At 45.3% G+C, this 24,690-nt stretch overlaps 1 protein-coding gene across 1 annotated transcript in view; it reads left to right on the top strand.

Annotated features, from left to right (window-relative positions):
• The window catches only part of LOC146869120 (E3 ubiquitin-protein ligase TRIM21-like), a 171,188-nt gene that overhangs the window by 88,890 nt on the left and 57,608 nt on the right, over positions 1–24,690 (top strand). Inside the window, exons 6-7 of the mRNA XM_085623054.1 lie at positions 8,268–8,288; positions 8,379–8,405. Of these exons, the coding sequence (XP_085479180.1) occupies positions 8,268–8,288; positions 8,379–8,405 (48 nt within the window). The remainder of the gene's footprint in view (positions 1–8,267; positions 8,289–8,378; positions 8,406–24,690) is intronic.

The raw sequence follows: 24,690 nt of genomic DNA, 5'->3' as shown, positions 1-24,690 counted from the left end.
ACATCCACCTTTAAAAATTCGGGACAAACATCCCCTAACAGAGGATATTTCCGAGGAGGTTATCGGGGAAACAATAACAAAGGTCGAGGGCGGGGCAACAACAATAACACCCGCACCTCCCCAGCCACTAAACAGTGACTTGCCACCACTCCCCCCAGACCATTCCACTCCAGTCGGGGGGCGGCTCCAACAATTCCTACCTGTCTGGACTTCCATCACCACAGACAGGTGGGTAAGACAAATTATCCAGTCTGGCTACTGCCTCGAACTCATACAATCCCCCCCAAACATACCGCCCAAACAACGTCCAATGTCCTCACATCATCTCTCTCTCCTCAAACAAGAAGTTCAATCCCTGTTACAAAAACATGCAATAGAACCAGTCCCCCTTCAACATCAGGGAACAGGGGTATATTCTCTATACTTCCTCATTCCCAAAAAGGACAAAACACTAAGGCCCATACTGGATCTCAGACTACTAAACCAGTATATACATTTGGATCATTTTCATATGACCACCCTCCAACAAGTCCTCCCACTTTTACAACAGGGAGACTTCCTTGCCACATTAGACCTCAAGGACGCATACTTTCACATCCCTATGCATCCCGCTCACAGAAAATATCTACGATTTGTGGTAGATGGGCAACACTATCAATTTACAGTTCTCCCATTCGGAGTAACAACAGCATCCAGAGTGTTCACCAAGTGCCTAGCAGTCGTGGCAGCGCACCTCAGAAGACAACAGATCCATGTCTTCCCCTATCTGGACGATTGGCTCATAAAAGCCAATACACACCAAAAATGCGTTCTCCACACTCATCGCACGATTCAAACTCTCCACGATTTGGGATTCACTATCAACTACCCCAAATCCCACCTACAACCTTCCCACTTACATCAGTATCTAGGAGCAACCATAGATACATCCAAAGCCATTGCTTATCCCAGCACTGCCAGGATAGCCAGTATACAAAATCTCATCTCTCAATTTCGAACTCATCCATCTCTTCCAGCAAGAGTGTTCATGCAGCTCCTAGGCATGATGGCGTCCTGCATCTCCATAGTCCCACACGCACGACTTCAAATGCGTCCCTTACAGGAATGTCTAGCACAACAGTGGAACCAAGCTCACGGACAACTTACCGATCTGGTGTTGGTGGACAGTCGCTCACTTCGCTCACTGAAATGGTGGAACACCATCAACCTGTCCAAAGGGCGACCGTTCTTAGAGCCTCTTCCACAAGTTGTGCTAACTACTGACGCATCTCTCACGGGGTGGGGAGCCCACCTCCTTCACCATACCACTCAGGGCAGATGGACCAGTCAACAAAAACTGCTCCACATCAACCACCTGGAACTCTTAGCAGTGTTCCTAGCACTAAAATCCTTTCAGGTACACCTAAAGAACAAAACTGTCCTCATACGCACAGACAACATGACGACAATGTATTATATACAGAAACAGGGAGGGACACATTCTCTCCAACTGTCCCAACTGGCACAGCAAATCTGGAGATGGGCAGTTCCCCAAAACATCTACCTGTTAGCAGAACATCTTCCAGGGATCCACAATCAGGTGGCCGACCTCCTGAGTCGCCACACACAGCAGATCCACGAATGGGAATTACACCCCAAGGTTCTACTCCCCTTCTTCCAAAAATGGGGACAACCAGACATAGACCTGTTCGCCACTCCCGAAAACACAAAATGCCCAACCTTCGCCGCCAGGTTTCCACACCCACAGTCGAAGGGCAATGCCCTATGGATGAACTGGTCAGGCAGATTTGCGTACGCTTTTCCGCCTCTCCCACTAGTTCCATTTGTGGTACGCAAACTGAAACAACAGTCGCTAACACTAATACTAGTAGCTCCCACTTGGGCACGTCAACCGTGGTTCACCACACTTCTGGAACTATCTTTAGTTCCACATCAAAGGCTACGCCTCTCCCCGGATCTATTAACCCAGAACCATGGAGAAATCAGACACCCAGATCCTCAAACACTGAACCTAGCGATCTGGCTCCTGAGGTCTTAGAGTTCGGATACCTCAATCTCCCTCCAGACTGTATGAATATCATAAAGGAAGCCAGACGACCTACTACTAGAGCGTGTTATGCCGCGAAATGGAAACGATTTGCCATCTACTGCGCTAATAATGACATACATCCATTGGATGCTTCCATCCAAAACATCATTTGCTATCTACTACACTTGCAAAGATGCAATCTAACGTATTCCTCTATACGTTTACACCTAGCAGCCTTAGCAGCCTACTTGCAAAATAGGCAACACCTGTCCCTTTTTAAGGTACCAGCCATCAAAGCGTTTATGGAAGGTCTCAAAATAATTCTTCCCCCAAGATTACCACCTTCCCCAGTGTGGAATCTCAATGTGGTTCTAACAAGACTTATGGGTCCCCCATTTGAACCTATGCACAAATGTGAATTACAATTCCTAACATGGAAGGTAGCTTTCCTTGTCGCAATCACTTCCCTACGAAGAGTAAGTGAAATACAAGCCCTTACACTAGAGGAACCTTTCTTACAACTACACCGTAACAAAGTGGTTCTTAGGACAAACCCTAAATTTCTCCCAAAGGTGATTTCCCCTTTCCACCTTAACCAATCAGTAGAGCTACCAGTCTTTTTCCCAAACCCAGACTCCGTAGCTGAAAGGGCCCTACACACCTTAGATGTCAAAAGAGCCTTGCTTTATTACATCGACAGGACGAAACCTTTTCGAAACACAAAACAACTCTTTGTTGCTTTCGCACCACCACATAAAGGCAATCCCATCTCCAAATCCGGTATAGCCCGGTGGATAGTTAAATGCATCCAAATATGCTACCAAAAGGCTAAACGTACACTTACAGTTCCCCCTAGGGCGCACTCCACGCGTAAAATAGGGACTTCTATGGCCTTCTTAGGTAACATTCCCCTAGAAGACATTTGCAAGGCAGCCACGTGGTCTACCACGCATACCTTCACTAAACACTACTGTGTTGATGTGCAAGCCAAACAACAGGCCTCAGTGGGCCAGGCTGTCCTAAAAACTTTATTTCAAACTGCTGCAACGGATACAGGCGACCACCGCTAAGGGGAAGCACTGCTATACAATCTATCCTCAGTGTGTGATCTGCAGCTCATATGCCTCGAACGGAATATGCTACTTACCAGTATGCATCTGTTCTTGGCATGTAGAGCTGCAGAGTCACACACGCCCGCCCGCCTCCCCGGGACCTGTATCTGTTCCAGCATCTGTCTTACTTAGACATTACACATGGACATTCTTCTTTCATTCCTATACACTCCATCTTTTCCCTTCATGGCGAAAAAACAATCTGACGATGGAGTGGATGCCCATGCGCACTGTTGTTCAGGGGAGGAGTCACCAACCTCGTGACCAAAGGCTTCTTCCGAAGACGACAACAACCTGCAATCATCCGAGCCCAACACCAGATGGCGATCTTATCCTCAGTGTGTGACTCTGCAGCTCTACATGCCAAGAACAGATGCATACTGGTAAGTAGCATATTCCTTATTGATTATACAACACTCACTAACACATTGGTATATCTCCTACCAGGAGATATCAACAAAAAATACACAATAATACTTCAATTGCATGAGGTAAGTAAGCACAAACATAACCATATACTAAAAAAGGGGAATGTGAACTGCGACGAAGTCGGGACTTGGACCAGGAGACTCAGAAGAGCTGGGGACACATGGAACTACCCAAGGTAAGTACCCAGGAACCCCAAGAGGCTTTGTGCAAAGTGGAAATACAGGTGCGTACTCAGTAGGAGTCAAAGGGAAAGTCACGGTTGTAGTTTGGAAGAAGAAGGACCCTTCCCAGTGGACCCTGAACAAGCCCAGTGGAAGATAGAAGGTTGGAGAGTCACCCCACCCGTGGATACCCCAGGAACCAGAATACCTGCAACAGAGAAGCCAGGTGCATAGGTGCGAAGTGACGTTGGAAAACGCCGTAGACCACAATGGAGGACTTCAGTAAAGATGCCGCTGGCAAAGACTGCAAGAATCTGGTGGAATTCCAGGGTGGATTTTTTAAGCTAAGAACCTGCAAGCAGAGGGGACAGATTCTATGCCACTTGGAGGTGACCAGGAGAAATGGAAGAGCAATGACCACCGATGAGGGAAGAAGCAGGAGTGATGAGGCCCTTGGTTGTCCCAGATCACTGGAGTGCCTGGAACCTCTGGGCCCAATTTTACGGCCAGAAACTGTGCATAAGAACTGGGCTGAAAGTGCACCCCCCTGCAGTCCCCAGGCCAGTCCTGGCCTCCTTCTGCAGCACAGGGGGAGCATACATTGCCCCTCCCCCTGAGAACTGGGCTGAAAGTGCACCCCTCCTGCAGTCCCCAGGCAAGTCCTGGCCTCCTTCTGCAGCACAGGGGGAGCATACATTGCCCCTCCCCCTGCCAGCCCATTTCCTTCCCTGTCCCCTGATACCTTCCCCACACCCAGCCCACTACCCCTTGTGCTGAATCAGCCCCAAAATTCACATCTATCACCTGCTCAGAAAAGGGGGTAAAAAGGAGCATTATATTGCTCAGATTAGAGGACACTGTCTGACATAGGAGCTGGAAAAACTGATTTTACATTCCTCATTCTGCACTGATTAAGTTGTATTTGCTCTATATTGGAAGGATGTTTGCAGGCGACGAGTTTCTACCCCTCTGTGCCATGCAACTCATCATCGGGCCCACATTAATTCTCTTTAATGGAGTTTCTAATTCATTTTTGGTGTGAAAGTCACCATCTAATATTCACTGTGGTATCTGGCGCCCATAGGTATCTTTTAAGAGTGCTGGCGAAAGCACTTATGCAGCAGTGAGGAGCACAAGCGGTGACCATAGAGCAAGTATGAGGAAAGGAGTATTAAATGGCTAGAGCAGTTTGTGGGTATGTTAGTAATAAACAACCATTTGCAAGTAAATTAGTCACTTCATGAGCCAGTGTCCTCATTGAATCAAAATGAATGGTAAGATGAAAGAAAATAGTCTATTTCAAAATCAGTTCCACAAGAAACCTGCAGATGAGCCTCTAAGCACACTCCACACAGAGGCTGACAGGGCAGAGATTTAATCGCTTCACCTCATTCTTAAAGGGAAGGTCTCTTTTCATCCAGAGTGAATCCTCTATTTCCATTCTTCCCTCTCAGTGTCTTCCCTCTCCAAACCAATCTGGCCACAGAACTCCTCGTCTCCCAGTGTAAGGGGGCAGTGAGTGCCACTCAGAGCTGGGCACCTCAAGCTGTCACACTAGCTACTATTTCCACTCTGGTTTTTCACTTCATCATCAACATAGTTTTTCTGAAATATGAATGCATTTTCATCACACCTTTAAAAAGCAATTTGAGAAGCATCCGTGGAAGCATCCATCAAAAATAACTGCACTAAGAATCCAAATATGTACGGGAACCGAATAACAGACAGACGTCAGTATTATGCTTACAGGTAACTAAGATCAAATTATCACATTACAAGCATTAAATAGGTTATTATGCCGTTACTTTCCTAAGCCATGAGTACAAACAGATATGTGGGCTACCTTCTCACATCAGATCTTCCGATTGTCTGCTGGACCCCAGCCTATCTCTCCAAAAGTGTCTCTCCATGGGCCATATTATGAAGAACGGGCGTAACATTATCGCCGCTTTAGCTTGATGTCCTTCACACCAGAACCTGGGCTTCTATTGGAATTCTCTGAGGCATATTATCAAGCCCCTTATCGCCTCTGTAGCTGCAGTGTCCTTCCGCTAAAGCGGCGATAATGTTACGCCCGTTCTTGATAATATGCCCTCAACTTCTTTTAACTTCCATGCCTCCATCCATTGCAGATCCTTACGATGTTCACTGAGCTCTACCACATCTCTCCCAAATAATGCCTTACTACACTCCAACCTCTTTCTTCAAAAGCTCCTCACTAGCCTTGTATCCTATGTATATCACTTCCTGGGAAACAAAGTCAATGATTTCCCCTCCCACCTTTTGCATCGATGCCTTTTTCCATACAACAGTGGTGAGCGCAACACCTCCTCAACGGCCTGCACCCTTGTTACTCTAAAGCTACCTAACATACCTCAGCTCAACTTATCATTAGGGGTGATAAAACAGATCTTTTCACAAACTACAAGCCCTCATCAGATTCAAACTCTGCTTCAAAACCATTAAAGCCATCAGTGTGGGCAGCTCTGTCATCTCTTCAACAAACTATCTCTGGAGACCCACCAGGACCATCCTACACTCTGCTTGCACATCACCAAAAAGAAGACCAGACATCTGACACATTTAAGCAAGCCCCTTCCTGCACAGCCTGGCTTTGGAAATGTTATTGGGTCACTTGACAAAGGCCTCTTGTTAGAGAGGTTGTGTTCTGATCGCCCAGCAAAGATTGTGACTCAACACAAATGTTAATTAAACAATCTGAAATAAGAGGAGTGGAACAAATAAAAAACAAAAAGGTATTTTTAGAAAACAATGGGAAATAAAATGTTATGCACAAATAACGGCTGTCCTCAGTTGCGGATACAATGATCTATTTCTTGAAGTGTAAATATGGACAGAACTACAATTATTTTGTAATGTTGTCGTCTTCCAGAGGTCATCTTCCTGTGTTTGGAGACTGGGGCGAGGATGGAGGTGTGAAGAATGACTCTGCCCCTGTGACAGCTGCTTCCATTGTATCACCTGTCAAAGATGTTATGTTTCCAGTGCAGGAGACCCATGCCGAGAGTCTCCTGACATTAAGACTAGTGCGTTCCTACATATTTAAAGTGTGTTTATACAAAATGTAAAAGTTTTTCTCTCCAACAGATGGCTGCAATCTATTCTGTACTAGTGATGCACATTAGGTGGTAGCATTTCACAGCAAGTGTGCCACAGTGAGGCTATTAAGCATAGTACTGAACATTTGACCTTAATGATCATCAGTGTCTTAAATATCCCACACTGTGGACACTCGTGGCGGAAGTCCCACAGTCGCGGGACAGTCCCCGCACTCTGGCGGAATCTTCCCAATGAGAATTCTCGTTGCGGAGATTCCAGCATGATGGCAGGGGCTCCGCCACGAGTGTGGAGATTCCACCATGACGGCAGGTGCTCCGCCACGAGTGTGGAGATTCCACCATGACGGCAGGGTCTCCACCACGGGTGGTGGAGATTCCACCACAACTGCAGGGGCTCCGTCCTGAGTGTGGAGATTCCCCCATGACTGCAGGGGCTCTGCCACGAGTGTGGAGATTCCTCCATGACTGCAGGGGCTCCGCCACGAGTGTGGAGATTCCACCATGACGGCAGGTGCTCCGCCACGAGTGTGGAGATCCCACCACGACTGCAGCGTCTCCACCACGGGTGGTGGAGATTCCACCACAACTGCAGGGGCTCAGCCATGAGTGTGGAGATTTCTCCATGACTGCAGGGGCTCCGCCACAAGTTTGGAGATTCCCCCATGACTGCAGGGGCTCCGCCACGAGTGTGGAGATTCCCCTATGACTGTAGGGGCTCCGCCACGAGTGTGGAGACCCTTTTGTGAGTCAGGCCCTGTATTTATTGAGAGTACTTTATGTTTAGGCTCAAGTATAGATTTTGCTCCGCACCATCCTCGAAGAGTAAGCTTTGACACTCTGCTACCCCCTGAAAGTCAAAGCCCAAAAGGCATTAAGTAACAATTTACTGAGCTTGCAGTAGTACCTGGTTCCTGTGTTTCCTGGGAGAGGGACAAAACTTGTAGGGCCCGATTCACAGAACTAACTTAAGACAAAATCCTAAACTTAATACCATTTCGGTATTCACAGAAGGCACTTACTCATTTTAGTATTCACAAAAGGTACTTACTCATTTCGGTATCCAAGTCTAACTTTAGGACTCCTAAATGCCTTCTGTGAATACCGAAAGTCTAAAAGTTAGGATTTTCTCAGTTTAGGAGTCCTAACTTTACTACTCCTAATATGAGAAAAATTCTAACTTTTAGACTTTCGGTATTCACAGAAGGCATTTAGGAGTCCTAACTTCTGTGAATACCAAAATGGTAGTAAATTTAGGATTTTGTCTTAAGTTAGTTCTGTGAATTGGGCCCGTAGTAAGTGCCTGCCTTGGAGTTGCAGTGGTCCTAAAGAAATTGTGTGGTAATTATATTGGGGGAGTCGGAGGTTAGAGGAGTGATTTCACTTAAAAGAAATAGCAGTTAGGAATTTGTTGTTGAATATTTAGAATCTAATGTATTATTTCTTTTTTTGTAAACAGCAACATTTCCTGCTGAACTGGGTAAGTTTTATGAATGGTACAAAATTACTCACGCCATTTGCCATTGTTATATGTGACTTCATAAACTCTGTGTCTACTTCTTATTTTCAGAGTGGAAATACGTCAAAGGCTTTGCATGTGAGTAAAAGTGATTTAGATTAATTTTCTAACACCCTAAATGCTCTAGAATGTCTTCTTGAAACTGAGAGTACACAGCTACAACTACCAAGAGGTACAGTGAACTAAGGCAATTGGTTATGACACACTGGAGCCACACTAGGTGTCAAGTTTTCAGGGACTTAACAAAGGCAGAGGACAGTACAGCTATCTTACCATTTGTGAGAAATTAATGCCTTGGTCCCTCTAGAACCTGAGGAGAGAGAGAACAGGTTTCCTCGGCCTGCTTCATTTGCATTCTCTAAATGCGATGGCCATCATGTGAGTAGAAAATGAAACAGTCACACAGGAGCAAGCGCGCCCAGCAGCCATCTTAGCTTGGGAAATTGAGCACTGAGTTTTTTTACACACACATGGCTTTCCATTAGTGCTGTTTCTGTTACTTCGTATTACCTCCATGGGAATGAAGGAAGAAACATATTTAAGGTCAGTGGGGTTTAGCTTCTTTGCCTGGAAACACTGGGATTTGTTGGGTTTTACTGCTGTCGCTAGTTTGCACCTGGCCCTCTTGTGTTGTGTACCTTCCTTGGATTCTAAGACTCCTATGGACTCTCTTATTTGGTTCTGGAGGCTTTTTTCTCCCTTCTCCTTTCTTTCCTGTGTGATTCCTGTCAGCGGTCCTGAGTGTTCTGACCATTTGAGGTCAATCTGGCATAGGAATGTAGTTATATTAGAAGAGTGAGTTACTTAAAGTCACTTTTGTTGTAAGCTGCGTTGTCTGAACCACTGTCTGACCCCAGTTATTACAATCAGACTAGTGTCTTTGGAATGTAAACTTCCAAGCAACAACTGTAGCCATCCCCATTGCTTCCTTTGTTTTGTGCCCATTTCCTTGGTCTCTCTGTGTTTCAGTGCTTGTCCCTCTGGTGAGCATTAGGGGAAGAGGCAAGACAAAGACTCTGGAAATGAACCTTGGCCGCACATATTAGCAGCAGTGTTCTGTGATTAGCATCCTTGTGGCTGTCTGACAGCCATAACACTGGGGTCACACAGAGCCACACAAAGACGTTATGTGTACATAGCGTGACAATACAGTGCCATGACTTACCTGTGGCCAAAGTGCATCTATGGGTGAGTCCATGACTCATCTGTGCTTACAAGTGGCCGTAGGGATACAGAATAATTAATCTGGGGGCAGCGATTTATAGGGAGTCGCACTCAGGCAGAATATGAAGACATTTTTATCACACGAAAAGAGGAAGCAACCATCATGCATTGGATTATTGCTTTTTCGCTTGGTTGCTAAAGGAAAGGAATTCACCTGACAGTCACCAATGCTTGCTCGTTAGAGTGCAGCCATAGCACATTTTCACTTTATTCAAAAATCTGTAATTTGCATGAAACGTACAATACATCTCTAAATGTATATGCATTTTTGCAGCATGAATCCTTCTGGATTCACTATGCTGTGCATTATTCCGCCATCTAGTGGTTGGCTCCTGAATCGTAGCCTTTTTTCTCTTTTTTTTTTTTTCCGTGGCCCACGTGTGTGTCGACATACCACCATTTGGTGTCCTTCGTGACGTTGGTACGCTTCCTCCGGAAGCTCCCACCTTTGGTCGCCATCTTCAGATTCTTTTTTCTGCCATTGGGTCTGGATTGTTACCGAAGAGTTCCAGAGAGTTGGAGGGACAATTGACGAAAATAGAAGAAAGTAGACGGAAATCACAGATTTCAACTCCGACTACAGGTCAGACAATCGGGACGAGGGAGTAGGTTTTCAGCCGAGATCTCGACGTACAACGGAAAATGCGCACACAGGGGGCCCCCTGAGCGCGGGGATGGACAAAACACCTTTCAACTTTTGCACCAATTGCTGCCACAAATACGCCCAGAAGGACCAGCATCAGAGGTTGCATCTGGTCTGCAACCTCTGCCTGCCGCTCGACCACAACAGCGAGTCCTGCAACACGTGCTCGACGTTCACACCCAAGACCCTCAGAGTAAGGGAGAGGCATAGAAGGGTGAACTTCGCCATGCAGGGGCCACCTCCATCGCTCCTGGACTTGGACCTCTCCAGTGGAGAGGAGGACAACATCGAAGAAGGACCAGAGGACTGCATGGTCGTCGAAGTCCAAAAGAAAACGTTGAGGAGGTAAGAGAGTCGCCGACCCACAGACACTCGAGCGGCACTCGTAAGAGTAAAGCAAAGTCCTCGAAGGGAGCATTGCCATCGAAGCACTCGGCGAAAGCAACAGCACCCAAGGACAAGCAGCCCAGCAGATCCTTCGAAAAGAACTCAGAGTCGGCGAGATGCCCCCGAAAAGGACACCTTGACACCGAGAAAAGAAGGGTCAACTACGACTTCAACTTCGACTACCGCGAAGCGCTCAAACCCTCGACGCCGAACAAGCTGCCGAGATGGAGAGAAAGAAAAGGAGGCTGAAGGCTGAAATGGCGAGCATCCTGCAGCGAAAGAAGGACTTCGACGAAAAGATGAGCCAGTACACCATTCCGCCGAAGCCCGCGGTCAAGGCCGAAAGGGCCGTCGAAGGCCCTGAACCGCTGAAAATGCCTGAACCGGTCGAGGAACAAAAGGAAGAGGCCCTGTACTACTTCGAGGGCGAATGCGAGGAAGATCAGCAAACCTACCTGGACCCGACGTCCTCGGAGGTGCAAGACTTGGAGTGGCATGACCTCGATGCTGAATTGGCGTAGGAAGGAGTAGACACATACCCTTCGAGGTCTTCACCATCAGACGATCTAGGGGTCTATAATATGGTGGTTAAAAAGGCTGCAGAGACATATGGAGTAAAATTGGAGGAAGAGATGCCCAAGGCGTGTTTTCTCCTGGAAACTCTGTTACCACAACAAACAAGGAGTCAGTTCCTGACCATGCTCTCTAGTGTGCTGGACCAGAGCATGGAGGCTTTCAGGGAGCCAGCTGTGTGTAAGTCAGTGACCCAGAAAACAGAAAAGAAGTACAAACACTCCACAAAGGACCCTGCATACATTCAGGGATCCGTGCCAGCCGATTCAATAATAACAGCAACGGCTAGGAAGAGGGCCAATGTACCCACAAATGCCGGACCACCTCCAGACAAGAAGAGTAAAAGGATAGACCTCATGGGTAGGAAAGTAGAACAGAGTGCAGCGATTCAATGGTGCATCGCCAACTCAAACGCCCTAATCAACAGGCATGCATACCAACACTGGGAGGAAGTGGGGCAACTCCTAAAACTTCTACCAGAACAGCACCAGCAAAGGGCAGCCCACCTGGTAGAGTAAGGGAAGAACATGGCGAACACATGTTTGAAGTCGGCCTTGGATGTGGCGGAGATGACCAGCAGGCAGATGATGATTGGGGTGACAGAGAGAAGGCACGCATAGCTCAGGTTTCAGGCTTCAAGCTGGAGGTTCAAAACAACATTCTGAACACTCCCTTCAACGGAGAGCAACTTTTTGGAACGCTGGTTGACGACAAGTTGACTCAGCTCAAGAAGGACAATGAGACAGCAAGGTCCATGGGAGCACTGCAGTTCAGAGGGATGAGAAGAGGTACACCCTCAAAAAGGCCAAATGGTAGGGGAGGCAACCTACCTAGTACATTGCACCAAACCTTCCAACAAGGTTATCGAGGAAATGGCCAGGGCCAGCTGGGACAGCAGCAGCAGAACTGGCAGTACCAGCCACGAGGCCAGTCCTTTCGAGGGCGCTCAATCAGACGAGGACAGGCACGGAGAGAATGGCAACAACCCAACTGCAAGTGACTTCGCCGTAAGGCAAACACCCACCCTAACAACACCTCTAGGGGGGCATCAAGACATAAGGCAAAACCAAAACCTGATTTTACAAAACAAACAGTTCCTCGAACATTTGACACCAGTAGGAGGCAGATAAGGGACTTCCTCCAGGAATGGAGGATGACCACAACGGACAAATGGATACTAAACTTCATACAATACGGCTACTGTATACAGCTAGAGAAGCAACCTCCAAACAGAAGACCAAAGAACAAGGTGCAGCCAGCAAAGGAACTTTCACTCTTGCTACTAGAAGCGCAGGAACTGGTGCTCAGCAAGGAGGCAATAGAAATAGTGCCCTATATGGAAAGGAACAAGTGGGTCTACTCCACATACTTCCTCGTACCAAAAGTGGTTGAAACGCTATGACCTATTCTAGATCTAAGGTTCTTAAACAAGTTCATAAGGACACAAAGATTCAAAATGACATCTCTACAAGTGGTAATACCCCAGATACAGGAGGGGGATTACATGGCAACAATAGATTTGAAAGACGCATACTTACACATCCCCATCAACAAGGAACACAAATGCCTACTAAGGTTTGTTATCAACCAAACTCACTACCAGTTTGCAGTAATGGCATTCGGACTCAAATCTACACCAAGGGTGTTTACAAAGTGCCTAGCAGCAGTAGCAGCGCACCTAAGGAGGCAAGGGATACACATATACCCCTACCTCGACGACTGGCTGTAATTCTATATTTGTTTAAAATTTCCTTAAATTATAGCATCACTTCTTGTGCTTTCTCTGATGATTGGGACATTGAAACTGTGAATAATGTGCTTGCAGATTTGGAGCAATCATCTGCATTTTTAAATGATGAATTGTATGATGGTACATCAAATTTTGGTGACATGTTCCATTATCAATATTATGGTCACCATTTTTTAAACAAAGTTAGTGTCCTGTAAAAGTAGACCTCAGCAAAGCCTACCAGTGCTTAGGGGTTCGCCCTTCTGCGCACAAATCCTCAGACCAAATAAGTAGAAGTTGGCACGGAAGCTGGAATATCAAAACAAGATTTATTAAATCCATGAGGTGGAACTACACCTATACACAACCTTTCAGTAGTGTACAGAGTAGCACAAGGAGTAGAAGGACTGCGGGCCTTTTATACCCACACAGGAGCTTAGAAAGGGGTGGTACAAGCACTAATGAGATGAGTTTCATTCATAGATGGTCATGTAAAACTGCACAGTCAACAGGGACGGAGGAGCAATGGGTTGCTGACATCAGTTAAAACAGTCTGACAGATATGGGTTAGGAGCAGGTGCATAGACAGCTTCAGACTTCTTCTGAGCATGCGACTAACTATAGATGGTTCCTAGGCAGAATACAAGTGCAGTAGACAGCGAATAAGGATGAAACACATTGTGAGCACATGGTCAGTCAAGATGGCTGCCAGAAAGCACCATGGCTTCAGCTCATGCTAATGACGATCCCCGTTAATTTACAACAATCCCACACGCTGTTTACAATTACATTCAATGGGAATACTGCCCAACACCACCAAAAGGTAATTCATAAACATTTGCACAAAAGTTTGCATATTTTTCTGGTTTTAGTAGTATAGTCTTGCACCTACACCTGAAAAGAAAAATAGGCTAACAAACAACAAGCTGGTATGCTCTCCTTCCTTTACTTCCTGACTGCGTGTACAGGGTTTCGACTTTTAGAAAGGCACCATAAACACAAATTCTGTCTGGGGGATAAAAGTTTGGCAGGGCAGGGAACTGTTCAGAGCAAGACTCATACCACATCAAATAATTTTCCTGAACAAAAGAGTGCAACATACTTCCTGTCTTGGAATAGCCAAGATAAAGGATTTGAATACACCTCGCATTCCCGCGTTCTCACGCTTTGAGATATGGTAGCACTTTACACACGACAGTGAGGATACTCTAGATACCATTCTATGTTCTTTTAATTCATCAGACCGCAACTGGAAGGGATGGTTTGTGTGGCCCAGTTGGAAGGGATGGTTTGACACAAATGGGTGTCAATCTAGATTCCTCGACAATATCGAAGAGTTTAGGATCAATAGACCTGATCAGCGATATGTACAAACAGAACACTATGGGGTGGTGACATCATATAGGGCCACATTTATAAACCAATTTTACGTCCGTTGCGCAGAATCGGGCAATTTGCAAACGCAAAAAATACTTTTTACATGTATCAAACCCCATGTTGCGATTCAGTAACCTGTTACCGAATCGCAAAATGGGTTTGCGATTCGGTATTTGGAAGGGGCGTGTTTAGGGCGTCCCTTCCAAATAGCAAATCCTAATGGTATGTATGAATGTTTTATGAATGCGGTCGCCAACACATTTACATTTTACCACCTACTTCAGGTAGGTGGTAACCCATTCGCAAATAGGAAGTGGTTCCCAAGGGATCCCTTCCCCTTTGGGAATGGTTGTAAAAACATTTTTTAGAGCAGGCAGTGGTCCAATGGACCACTGCCTGCTCTTAAAAACGAAAAAGAAAACTTTTAATTTTTTAACACAACTTGTTTTTCTTTAAGGAAAATGAGCTGCATTTAAAAAGACGATTGCTTTATTTAAAAGCAATCACGGACATGGTGGTCTGCTGACCCCAGCAGGCCACCCTCCCCGTAAAATTAGCGATTCCCAAAGGGACCCAAATTGCCATCTACCTCATTAATATTAATGAGGTAAGTCGATTTGCGACCCACTAGGAATCGGTATATGGTACTCATGAAGTTTCATACATAGGAAATAGCGATTGACATTATGCAGCAAGACCATCACAATTGCGGTCCATTGTAATACTGAGCTGGATGTTCCAAACACTACGTTCTGGCCATGTGCCATGGTGTTACATCAATAGTATGTTTCTGTTTTTGTTATACATCTTTAGGAAAGACAGATAGCAATGGAACACAGAAATGCGAAATATACCACGTTGCACATTGAAAAATTAGACCAATTACTTTTCACCGTGATTGAGACACCATCCATAGACTGGATAATCCATGGTTACATCACTCTACCTGTTACGACTTTCCAATTCCAATATTGTCTGCAATACCTGCAGGTAGGCTGATACGAAGCGCTAGGAGAAGGTTATGTGCATGAGTCCTGGGAGTTACCATTCAGGTTTAGATGTAGGAATGGGGACACTGAAGTTCTCCTAGGTGGTTCCGACTGTGAGGATGCATTAAGTGGGTCCCTAATTTTCAAGGACATTTCTCTTCATAGGGCATGCAATGCTTCAGTGGCAAATTTGACCTGTTATCTGAAGGGTTCCCCGGCTGCCGTGATTCATCCAGTTTTCAAGCTGCCTTGTAGTGGGAGCTATTTGATGCTGAATGATCAAGGTTGCTGTGGAATGGACTGGGGATCGCTTATCTGGTGACGGTAAATTCCATGGTCACTTGTTGCTCACAAGTATTGTATCCACTTGCTAGCACAGTTAGGGAGGCAACGCTATAGCCTTTGATAAATGTTTCCAACATACGCTTTGATTCTCTGAGCAAACTGAAAGCCATGCTTTTTCCAAAGGATGTGTCCTTAACTTCAGCAAGAGGGACGTTTGATCACCAGGTTGTGAGGTCCTTGTCTGAGATACAGACATTAGTCCAAACTAACTACTAACTTCCAGCTGCAGTTTGGGGAGCTAGTTCATATTTAATATATCTGATACAAAGAGAATAGTGCACTTTTTAAAGATATTGGCTCTGGACTGGTTAGCACCTTTCAGACACTTTTTGGAATTATACCATCTTTCATACACTCCGTGTTGGGAAGCGTTTTTAGAGATCTCCCACTTGCCCTGCTACTTGTGGCAGGAATCCTGATTTTAATTGTTCTGCTCCGTAATGGACATCCCAGTTCAACTCGGGATGGAGACAGCACTGCTTGTGCTGCAATGACGTGAGCGCATGGTACACTACTTCAGCACACCTCGGCTTTGAGAACTAGATGAACACTGGTTCTTGTACTTTAGGCTTCACTCGGGACAACCTTTATTCTACTGCCTTCTTTGCAGCCAGAAATGCGTTTCGGATCTATGCCTAGGATCACAATCTGTTGTGCCACTGGACATTGAAGTACTGATGGACCACTTAAAGGCCCATGGGTATTGTTGTCCCCCCCGTATTCCATTTCTGATGAATGCATTCTTCGAGCCACCCTGGGATGCTTTGGTTCCTGGTGAAATGGACATCGGCTCAAGGATACGCTAACAATGTTGTGTAGTTCCTAAAAATACGTAGGATCTGCACGTTTAGGCAACATAAACTAAGGGATTGTTGTCCTGACCGATTCCAGACACCCTCAAAGGATTTGTTAGCCTTTAGCCCAGCTGGCTCACAGTGCCACCATAAGCCCCCTAACCTTACCAAGGACCGAATAGTTTCTGGCAACTATCGAACATGTCAACCCTTGATCCTTCAGGGATCGTGGAAAAAGTGCAGTACTTTTCACACAGTCAATCGTGCTCACTTAATCTAGGGAAATACACAGAATATACGATGGGGAAGTTTTCAAAAAGCATTTATTGAGCCAGCGTCATTCTAGCATAGAACATGTTTGCTGCAACAATCATTAGACAGAAACAAATATATAAGATTACAAGCACCATCAAAGCTAAAAAAGGTAGAATTCTACCATTGTGCTAAAACAGTGAACATATCCAGGCGTATAAATACAAGCCGGTAATAAAGCGTACTCCTACGATGCAAACCCTACCTAAGTGTACCTAAGTGTGGTTAGCATGTATCTGGGTGTAAAGCCAAGAATCCCCTAGAAAAGAGCCAAGCCCATTACCTGAAGAGAGAGAATGAAGGACCCCATCTTGGTCTTGAGTTGGACACCCTGCAAGTGATGTCATACCGTTGCGTGTTTTAGCTTCTGCAAGTCGGGACCTCAACGTGTAGTGTCAGCATGGAATCATCTCTTCTGCCTATCTACTGTAGGTATGGTTCTTTTATACCTTAAGATAGCCTTGGGGTTCCTTACACAATTGATATGTTGTGAGTACGATTATCTAAATGAGACTAAATTAATACCTGCAATTATGCAAAGTAGTTCTTTGACCCTAGGGTGAAGAAGACCATGACTTTTATACAGAGTATGTTAATCCTGTTATGTACGTCATGTGCAGGGACTTTTCTGAGAATCCTCATGCATACTAAATGAGGCTAGTTTCAAGGAAACCGATCAACGTTTATTCAGCTCATAACTGGGTAAAAGGTCCGTGCTAGAACTGTTATGCAGAGCAAGGTAGGACAAATGTAAGTAAAAGGTTGTGTAGCTACGTAGCCAATGAAACAGGGGGTTCCCTACCAAGCTAATTCTCGAAGGTCCTCGAATAGGATCCCACAATAAAAAGAACAAACCGGTACAGACAATTGCCAATAAACAAATGTTTTAATCAAAAAGATATTTTCTCATATAGTTTTTTAGTTATCAAAATCCATAAATAAGGCACTAAAGAGATAAGGACATATACAAATTACATTCTCAATAGGTATAATCACAATACAGAGTCCCACAAGTTTAAATAAATCAAAAAGAAATCACTAGTCATACTAACATGCATTCAAAACACACATTCGTTCACATTTTAAAACAACAATGCATGACAACGTCAAGGTAAATCAAGTGCCACATGATGGTAGGATGACAGAGTTTCATAAATCATCCAAAAAGTGAGGGTAGTAACAGTCCAGCTACCCGACACAAATTAAACGCCTAAGTAGCTACGTAGGCCTAGGAATCCCCTTTGCTCCATAAACCTGCTTCGAGGTGCGCCTGTGGGACCGTCGTCTGCAGTTGTGGGCAACAGTAATATTGCGTACGCCACTCGGAAAATACATAAACAATTAGATTTTCCATGTGGTGGGAACAATTTAGTCTGATGTTTAAACAAGATTAATCAAAACACCTTTTGCTTTATTTTTCTAGGCTCCAGTGCTTGGGATTTCAAATAGTATAGTGACTTTTTAAGGCTTTTTATGAATATTTGAAAGGTAAGCTTGCTCTTAGGTGGTTTTAAAAGTGATTTTTAGTCCTTTTAGCTCAATTTCATTGTGGGCTGTTGGCTTTTAGATAGCTTTTATATATCGACCCTTAGTATGACGAGTGGGTATTATGTGCCGGGGCTTTTATATATCGGCCCTTAGTATGACGAGTGGGTATTATGTGCCTGGGCTTTTATATATCGACCCTTAGTATGACGAGTGGGTATTATGTGCCTGGGCTTTTATATATCGACCCTTAGTATGACGAGTGGGTATTATGTGCCGGGGCTTTTATATATCGACCCTTAGTATGACGAGCGGGGTATTATGTGCCGGGGCTTTTATATATCGACCCTTAGTATGACGAGTGGGTATTATGTGCCGGGGCTTTTATATATCGACCCTTAGTATGACGAGTGGGTATCATGTGCCGGGGCTTTTATATATCGACCCTTAGTATGACGAGTGGGTATCATGTGCCGGGGCTTTTATATATCGACCCTTAGCATGACGAGTGGGTATTATGTGCCGGGGCTTTTATATATCGACCCTTAGTATGACGAGTGGGTATTATGTGCCTAGGCTTTTATATATCGACCCTTAGTATGACGAGTGGGTATTATGTGCCGGGGCTTTTATATATCGACCCTTAGTATGACGAGCGGGGTATTATGTGCCGGGGCTTTTATATATCGACCCTTAGTATGACGAGTGGGTATTATGTGCCGGGGCTTTTATATATCGACCCTTAGTATGACGAGTGGGTATCATGTGCCGGGGCTTTTATATATCGACCCTTAGTATGACGAGTGGGTATCATGTGCCGGGGCTTTTATATATCGACCCTTAGCATGACGAGTGGGTATTATGTGCCGGGGCTTTTATATATCGACCCTTAGTATGACGAGTGGGTATTATGTGCCTAGGCTTTTATATATCGACCCTTAGTATGACGAGTGGGTATTATGTGCCGGGGCTTTTATATATCGACCCTTAGTATGACGAGCGGGGTATTATGTGCCGGGGCTTTTATATATCGACCCTTAGTATGACGAGTGGGTATCATGTGCCGGGGCTTTTATATATCGACCCTTAGTATGACGAGTGGGTATCATGTGCCGGGGCTTTTATATATCGACCCTTAGTATGACGAGTGGGTATCATGTGCCGGGGCTTTTATATATCGACCCTTAGCATGACGAGTGGGTATTATGTGCCGGGGCTTTTATATATCGACCCTTAGTATGACGAGTGGGTATTATGTGCCTAGGCTTTTATATATCGACCCTTAGTATGACGAGTGGGTATTATGTGCCGGGGCTTTTATATATCGACCCTTAGTATGACGAGCGGGGTATTATGTGCCGGGGCTTTTATATATCGACCCTTAGTATGACGAGTGGGTATCATGTGCCGGGGCTTTTATATATCGACCCTTAGTATGACGAGTGGGTATCATGTGCCGGGGCTTTTATATATCGACCCTTAGTATGACGAGTGGGTATCATGTGCCGGGGCTTTTATATATCGACCCTTAGTATGACGAGTGGGTATCATGTGCCGGGGCTTTTATATATCGACCCTTAGTATGACGAGTGGGTATCATGTGCCGGGGCTCGGCGGGAAGCTGCTCATTTCTTACCCTGTCCTATTTTTCACATTAATATGTCTGCTGTGATTTTTGGCACATATCTGTGTGCACTACAACGTTGGATTAGTTTCCCTGAAACACATCTAGCTTCACACAACATTATCAAGATGCCTCAAACATCATGCACAAGGCCCTTCTATGCACTATGTACAAATGTTGTTTCTATCTTCATCCACGGGGCAACAGGGCTATCTACCTATCCATAACACCGCTAATCTATAAGCACAACGCAAGTCTGCTTTCTATTATAAATAAAAAGCTGAGGCTCCCTGCATTCTGAGACTTCACCACACAGCCGTCTGACATTTGGTTAGGGATGTCCAGGTCATGACCAAGACGGGGCCCTTGGGGAGAATATTGGCTCTACACCCACACACACTCTAGGTACATTAAGAGTAGGGTTTGCATGGTAGGAGTACGGCTGATTACTGTCCTGTTGATATGCCTGCATATATACACTGTATTATCACTATGTTAGAGCTGTACCTACTGTTTACTCTTTTGGTGCTTATAATCACTTTCATCAGCTTCTGTCTACTGACTATAACAGCACATGTATTCTATACAAGAATGATTTTAGTGCAATAAATATACTGAGAACGTCTCACCGTGTATTCTGTATATTTCTCTGAGTACAAATAAGCAATAGTGACTGAGTGAAATCTTTTGATCTGTTTCCACGATATCTGAGTGGTTAAGGTTGTCCTGTTCAGTGGTTACAAGAAGCTATTCGGTCCATGATAGGGTTCGGGGCCTATGGTGGCACTGTGAGCTAGCTGGTCTCGAGGCCAACATATCCTGTGGGCGTGCCCGGAAACCGTCTAGGCACCTCACCCAAAGTTTATGTTGTCCAACAAATGCTCAGGTCCTACTGATTATTGGGAACTACATGACATAACAGAACAATCATGCAAGCCAAACCGCACACAAACAGTGCTCATGACCTCACCCTTAATGCGACAGATATTTATTCATTTTATATATGTTAGAATGACAAGCATCGTATTTGGTGTGTAAGTTAAATATAGAGGCTTTTTTTTTCTAAATTAACATTAAAGTGTTATAACCATTCATAGACATAACTTAGTAAAGTAAAAGTCGAGGTAAAGTTTATTGATGTTCAATTACTTAAAATCCTTACATCTCAGCCGAGATAGAGAGAGGGCGGAGGGGATAAAAGCAGAATCCAAAAAAACATACTATAGCAGCGCGTGATACAAAAACACTACAGTGCAATTGAGGAATGTCCATTCCGTTAAAGTGCGGCCCAATGAGTGCAGTCAATTAAAATCCAAGGAGCTTCAAGCAAACTTGCAGTTCATGGAGTGACAATGAGCTGTTTAATAATGTGCGCTGCTTCATAGTCCCTTACTGGTGGGAAGCGACTCTATGGGGTACGGTCCAGATAGGTCAGGCATGGATGCCCAGAATATATTTTGTAATTATCTATTGCCGCTTTCCTTCCTTTATGTGAGCAAAGGCAGTTATCTGTATTCCTAGACTACACGAGCCATCTGGGGCATTTTCAGATTTCCTGTTACTGATTTCATGAACTTTATGAAACGTCCATATAGCTGACATGAATTTCCTTGCAGACAGGTTAGAAAACCACCCCCCCCCACGTCGAAGTATTGGTCAGAGTCAATAGCGCCTCAAAGATTTCAGCACTTCACATATGCAGTGTGTAGTCCCACACAATCTGCATCGTGCGTGGACTTCGCCCTCATTACAACCATGCCAATAGCCTCTCAGAGGGATTAGGCCAAAGCGCATTCTCATAAGGGCACACGTTGTGTGATGAGGGTAGTAGGTAGGGAGCAGGAAAGTAGGGTTTTGCAGCCCAGCTGCCATGATGTTTGGATGTTAAATTGCTTAAGTCCTGCTCCCATGAGATTACCTTTGCTTGTTTTGTTAGCCATTTTGCTATGGTTCTCGGTGGTAAACTGTTTTTAGTAGATCTTCCGCACTTAAGACCTTAAATGAAGTTGCCAGAAGCATGTGGAACCAGGGTACTGGACTTCTCCCACAGCAGATGTTTCATTGTGCCTGTTAGAGCCATTGGCAATGTTTGCCAATAAATGATGCATTTTTCCCTTAGGATCAAATCCTGCTTTGGTACTTTGAATTCTAGCCTGATTTGTGAATGGCTAGTACAATCTGGAAGGGGGAAGATGCGCCAGTAGCAGATACATTGCTGTTTCTCTAACCACTCATAGAAGTTGTCCTTAAACACCATTGTGCCATATGTCAATGCAGACATCACCTTAGCTACCACCACCATTAGAAAGGCCTCTGTGTTTTGGCATGCAACACTTTTTTTAAGTCGTCCCATCTTGCTTGTCAGGTGTTTTTGAGTCATTTTCAAGGAGCTGGGCGGGGAGTTCTTACCCCCTCTTTCATCCAGTGTGAGTCGAAGGTACTTGAAGCTTGTTGTTCTTTCAAGTCTTGACCCTCCAAAGGACCAGGCACCCTTCTTGATCAAGCGTCTGCCAAAAATCATAGTTTTGGTCTTTTTCAGGTTAATGATGATTTCATTTGCTGCTCAATGTTGCTCAAGTGCGTCCAATGATCTCTGAAGGCCAATTTGAGTGTTGTTGAGAACCACCATGTCATCTGCATCTTGCAGAATTCTTATCTTTTGCTTTGCCAGGCAGGCAGGCGGATCCCTGGGACCACCAGGTGGCATTCCAGATTTGCCACATAGAGGTTGAAGAGCAGACGGGCTAGAGTACAGCCCTGTGTCAGCCCTTTGTTAGTAGAATTTGGTTCTGACGTCGCCCAATGTGCTGTTAGTTTGACTCTGACCCATGTATTTTAAAGGTTTTATATAGCGCTGGCTAGACCTGGAGGTATCAGAGCGCTTTACATGAGTATCAGACCATAATTGCAGGTTGCATCGTTACAAAGGTTACACAGTTATTAGAGCCTGGCAACATAGTGACAAGTAAGGTCGAGACAAACAAAAAGGACATATACGTAAGGGAAAAACCAGGCAAGGGGAGAGACTCAGGGGAGGGGGGGTAAGAGCAGGGGAAGTAGACAGCGAATGGAGGAGGGAAAGAGGTGAGAGACACAGCATGGCAAGAGGAGGGGAGGGTGACGGGGACACCAACCGGTAGACGAGTCAGAGCTGCGTTCAGAGTCCAGTAAGCTGTGATCCCAGGGGAAGTGGTATCGTTTCCCCATCTCCGTTGTGAGGCTCCCTTTACGCAGTGGACTCTCTCAGAGGGGTCTCTGAGGCTCAAAGGCCTACACACTGGATCCTTCCCCAAAAAGGGGAGAGGGAGTGCTTTGGCAAGGGGAGCCATACCATACCTCAACTGTGAATGGCTCCCTAGGTGCTGTAGACTCTCTCAGCGGGTTCGTTGAGACTCCAGAGTATAAATATTGGATCTTTCCCCAAGAAGGGGAGAAGGAGTGCTTAGTCAAAGGGCACAAAAGGACAGGGGGCTTGGCAGTGTAGCGGGCAAGGGGAAAGATTCAGGTGAGAGGAGATAGAAGCAAAGGAAGTAAGACAAAGAAAGAAAAAGTGCTAAATGGGAACAGATAGATAGATGGGTGACAAGGAAAAAGCAGAGTTATAGAAATACGATGAGGGGGGTGGGCGAGACAGGGAGACGGGGAGAAAAACTGTGCCCAAGGTCCGGCTGGGTAGGTAACGGTCTGGGATGAACCAAGGCTGATCTCCTCAATAGCTGAACAGAGCAGCTCCACCAGGCGTCGGACATAGTGCTCGGACTCCGCTGTCAGGATGGAGATCAGGAGTACTCAGAGATTGTCAGATTTGGAGGAGGGGGTGGAGAAACCATGGTCCGAATGAATTCCAGATGCCATCTTGAGGTCAGGCACAGTTCTGATAGGATTATGTAGTGAAGATTTCAGCTGGGGGAAAAAGTCACATCTGGCGGCCATGTTAGGGTCAGGCACCCATCAGCCTCAGCTGCGACCCTGTTAGATTGTGAACTGGTAACACTTACTTAGGACTCTTGGAAGGCAAGACACTTGATAGAGATCACACGTCAGGCTTCCTACAGAGAGCATCTCCACAGTGGAGCCACCATCTCAGGTATCAGTGAACAGGTCAGTCCAGGCAGATCAGACTCGTGCACATCCAAAGGAGATTGTTTAAATGTTTAAATGTCGCTGGCATACATCTTGGATATCCCCTCCCACCGCCCTGTGCCTCCTCGCACCTCTAGCTTCTCTCCTCAGGGGTCTCGCTGCTCTTTCTAGTGTCTTGCGCTTGTCGGAGTTGTCTGAACAAATAAGACTATTACTACCCAAAACAACCCTTTTGAGCAACTATAGAACAAGGACAGTTTGAGAAAAAAACAATAAAGTTCTAACCCCATTCTTTGCAGTTTGCATGAAGCTCTTTGATGCTGGTCCATAACTCACCGTGCTACTTTAGAATAATTGAATACGCTGCAAGTGACCCCTATCGCTCTTTCAAAAGCAGTAACCTACTTACCTAGCTACATAAAATACAAATCTATGATTTGTGTGTTACATGGTGTGCTTTGTAGCAGGCAAAGCTATTCGCTACAATACTATGCTACTTTAGAAGTTAAAACTGAGACTAGACGAAACACAGATCTCTCCAGCAAGTTCCTTAACCACCAGAGCTACCTTACCATTATTATTATACCCTGAAAATTGCTTCCACACAAGGATCTCTGCAGCAGGTGCATTAATTCTAGCACTGCTGTAGATAAATAGGATAACCTAATCAATACACCTCCCAGCAACAGACCACACGCATCTATGACATCTTCGCATCCTAAGACCCACCCACCCCACCATTCCAACACTGACCATTAGTGCCCCGTAGCTAGTCGGAATAGCATATATTTTCCATTC

The sequence above is a fragment of the Triturus cristatus genome, chromosome 1_1, assembly GCF_964204655.1.
Source record: "Triturus cristatus chromosome 1_1, aTriCri1.1, whole genome shotgun sequence".
Taxonomy (NCBI): domain Eukaryota; kingdom Metazoa; phylum Chordata; class Amphibia; order Caudata; family Salamandridae; genus Triturus; species Triturus cristatus.
This window is presented reverse-complemented; position numbering and strand designations above follow the sequence as displayed.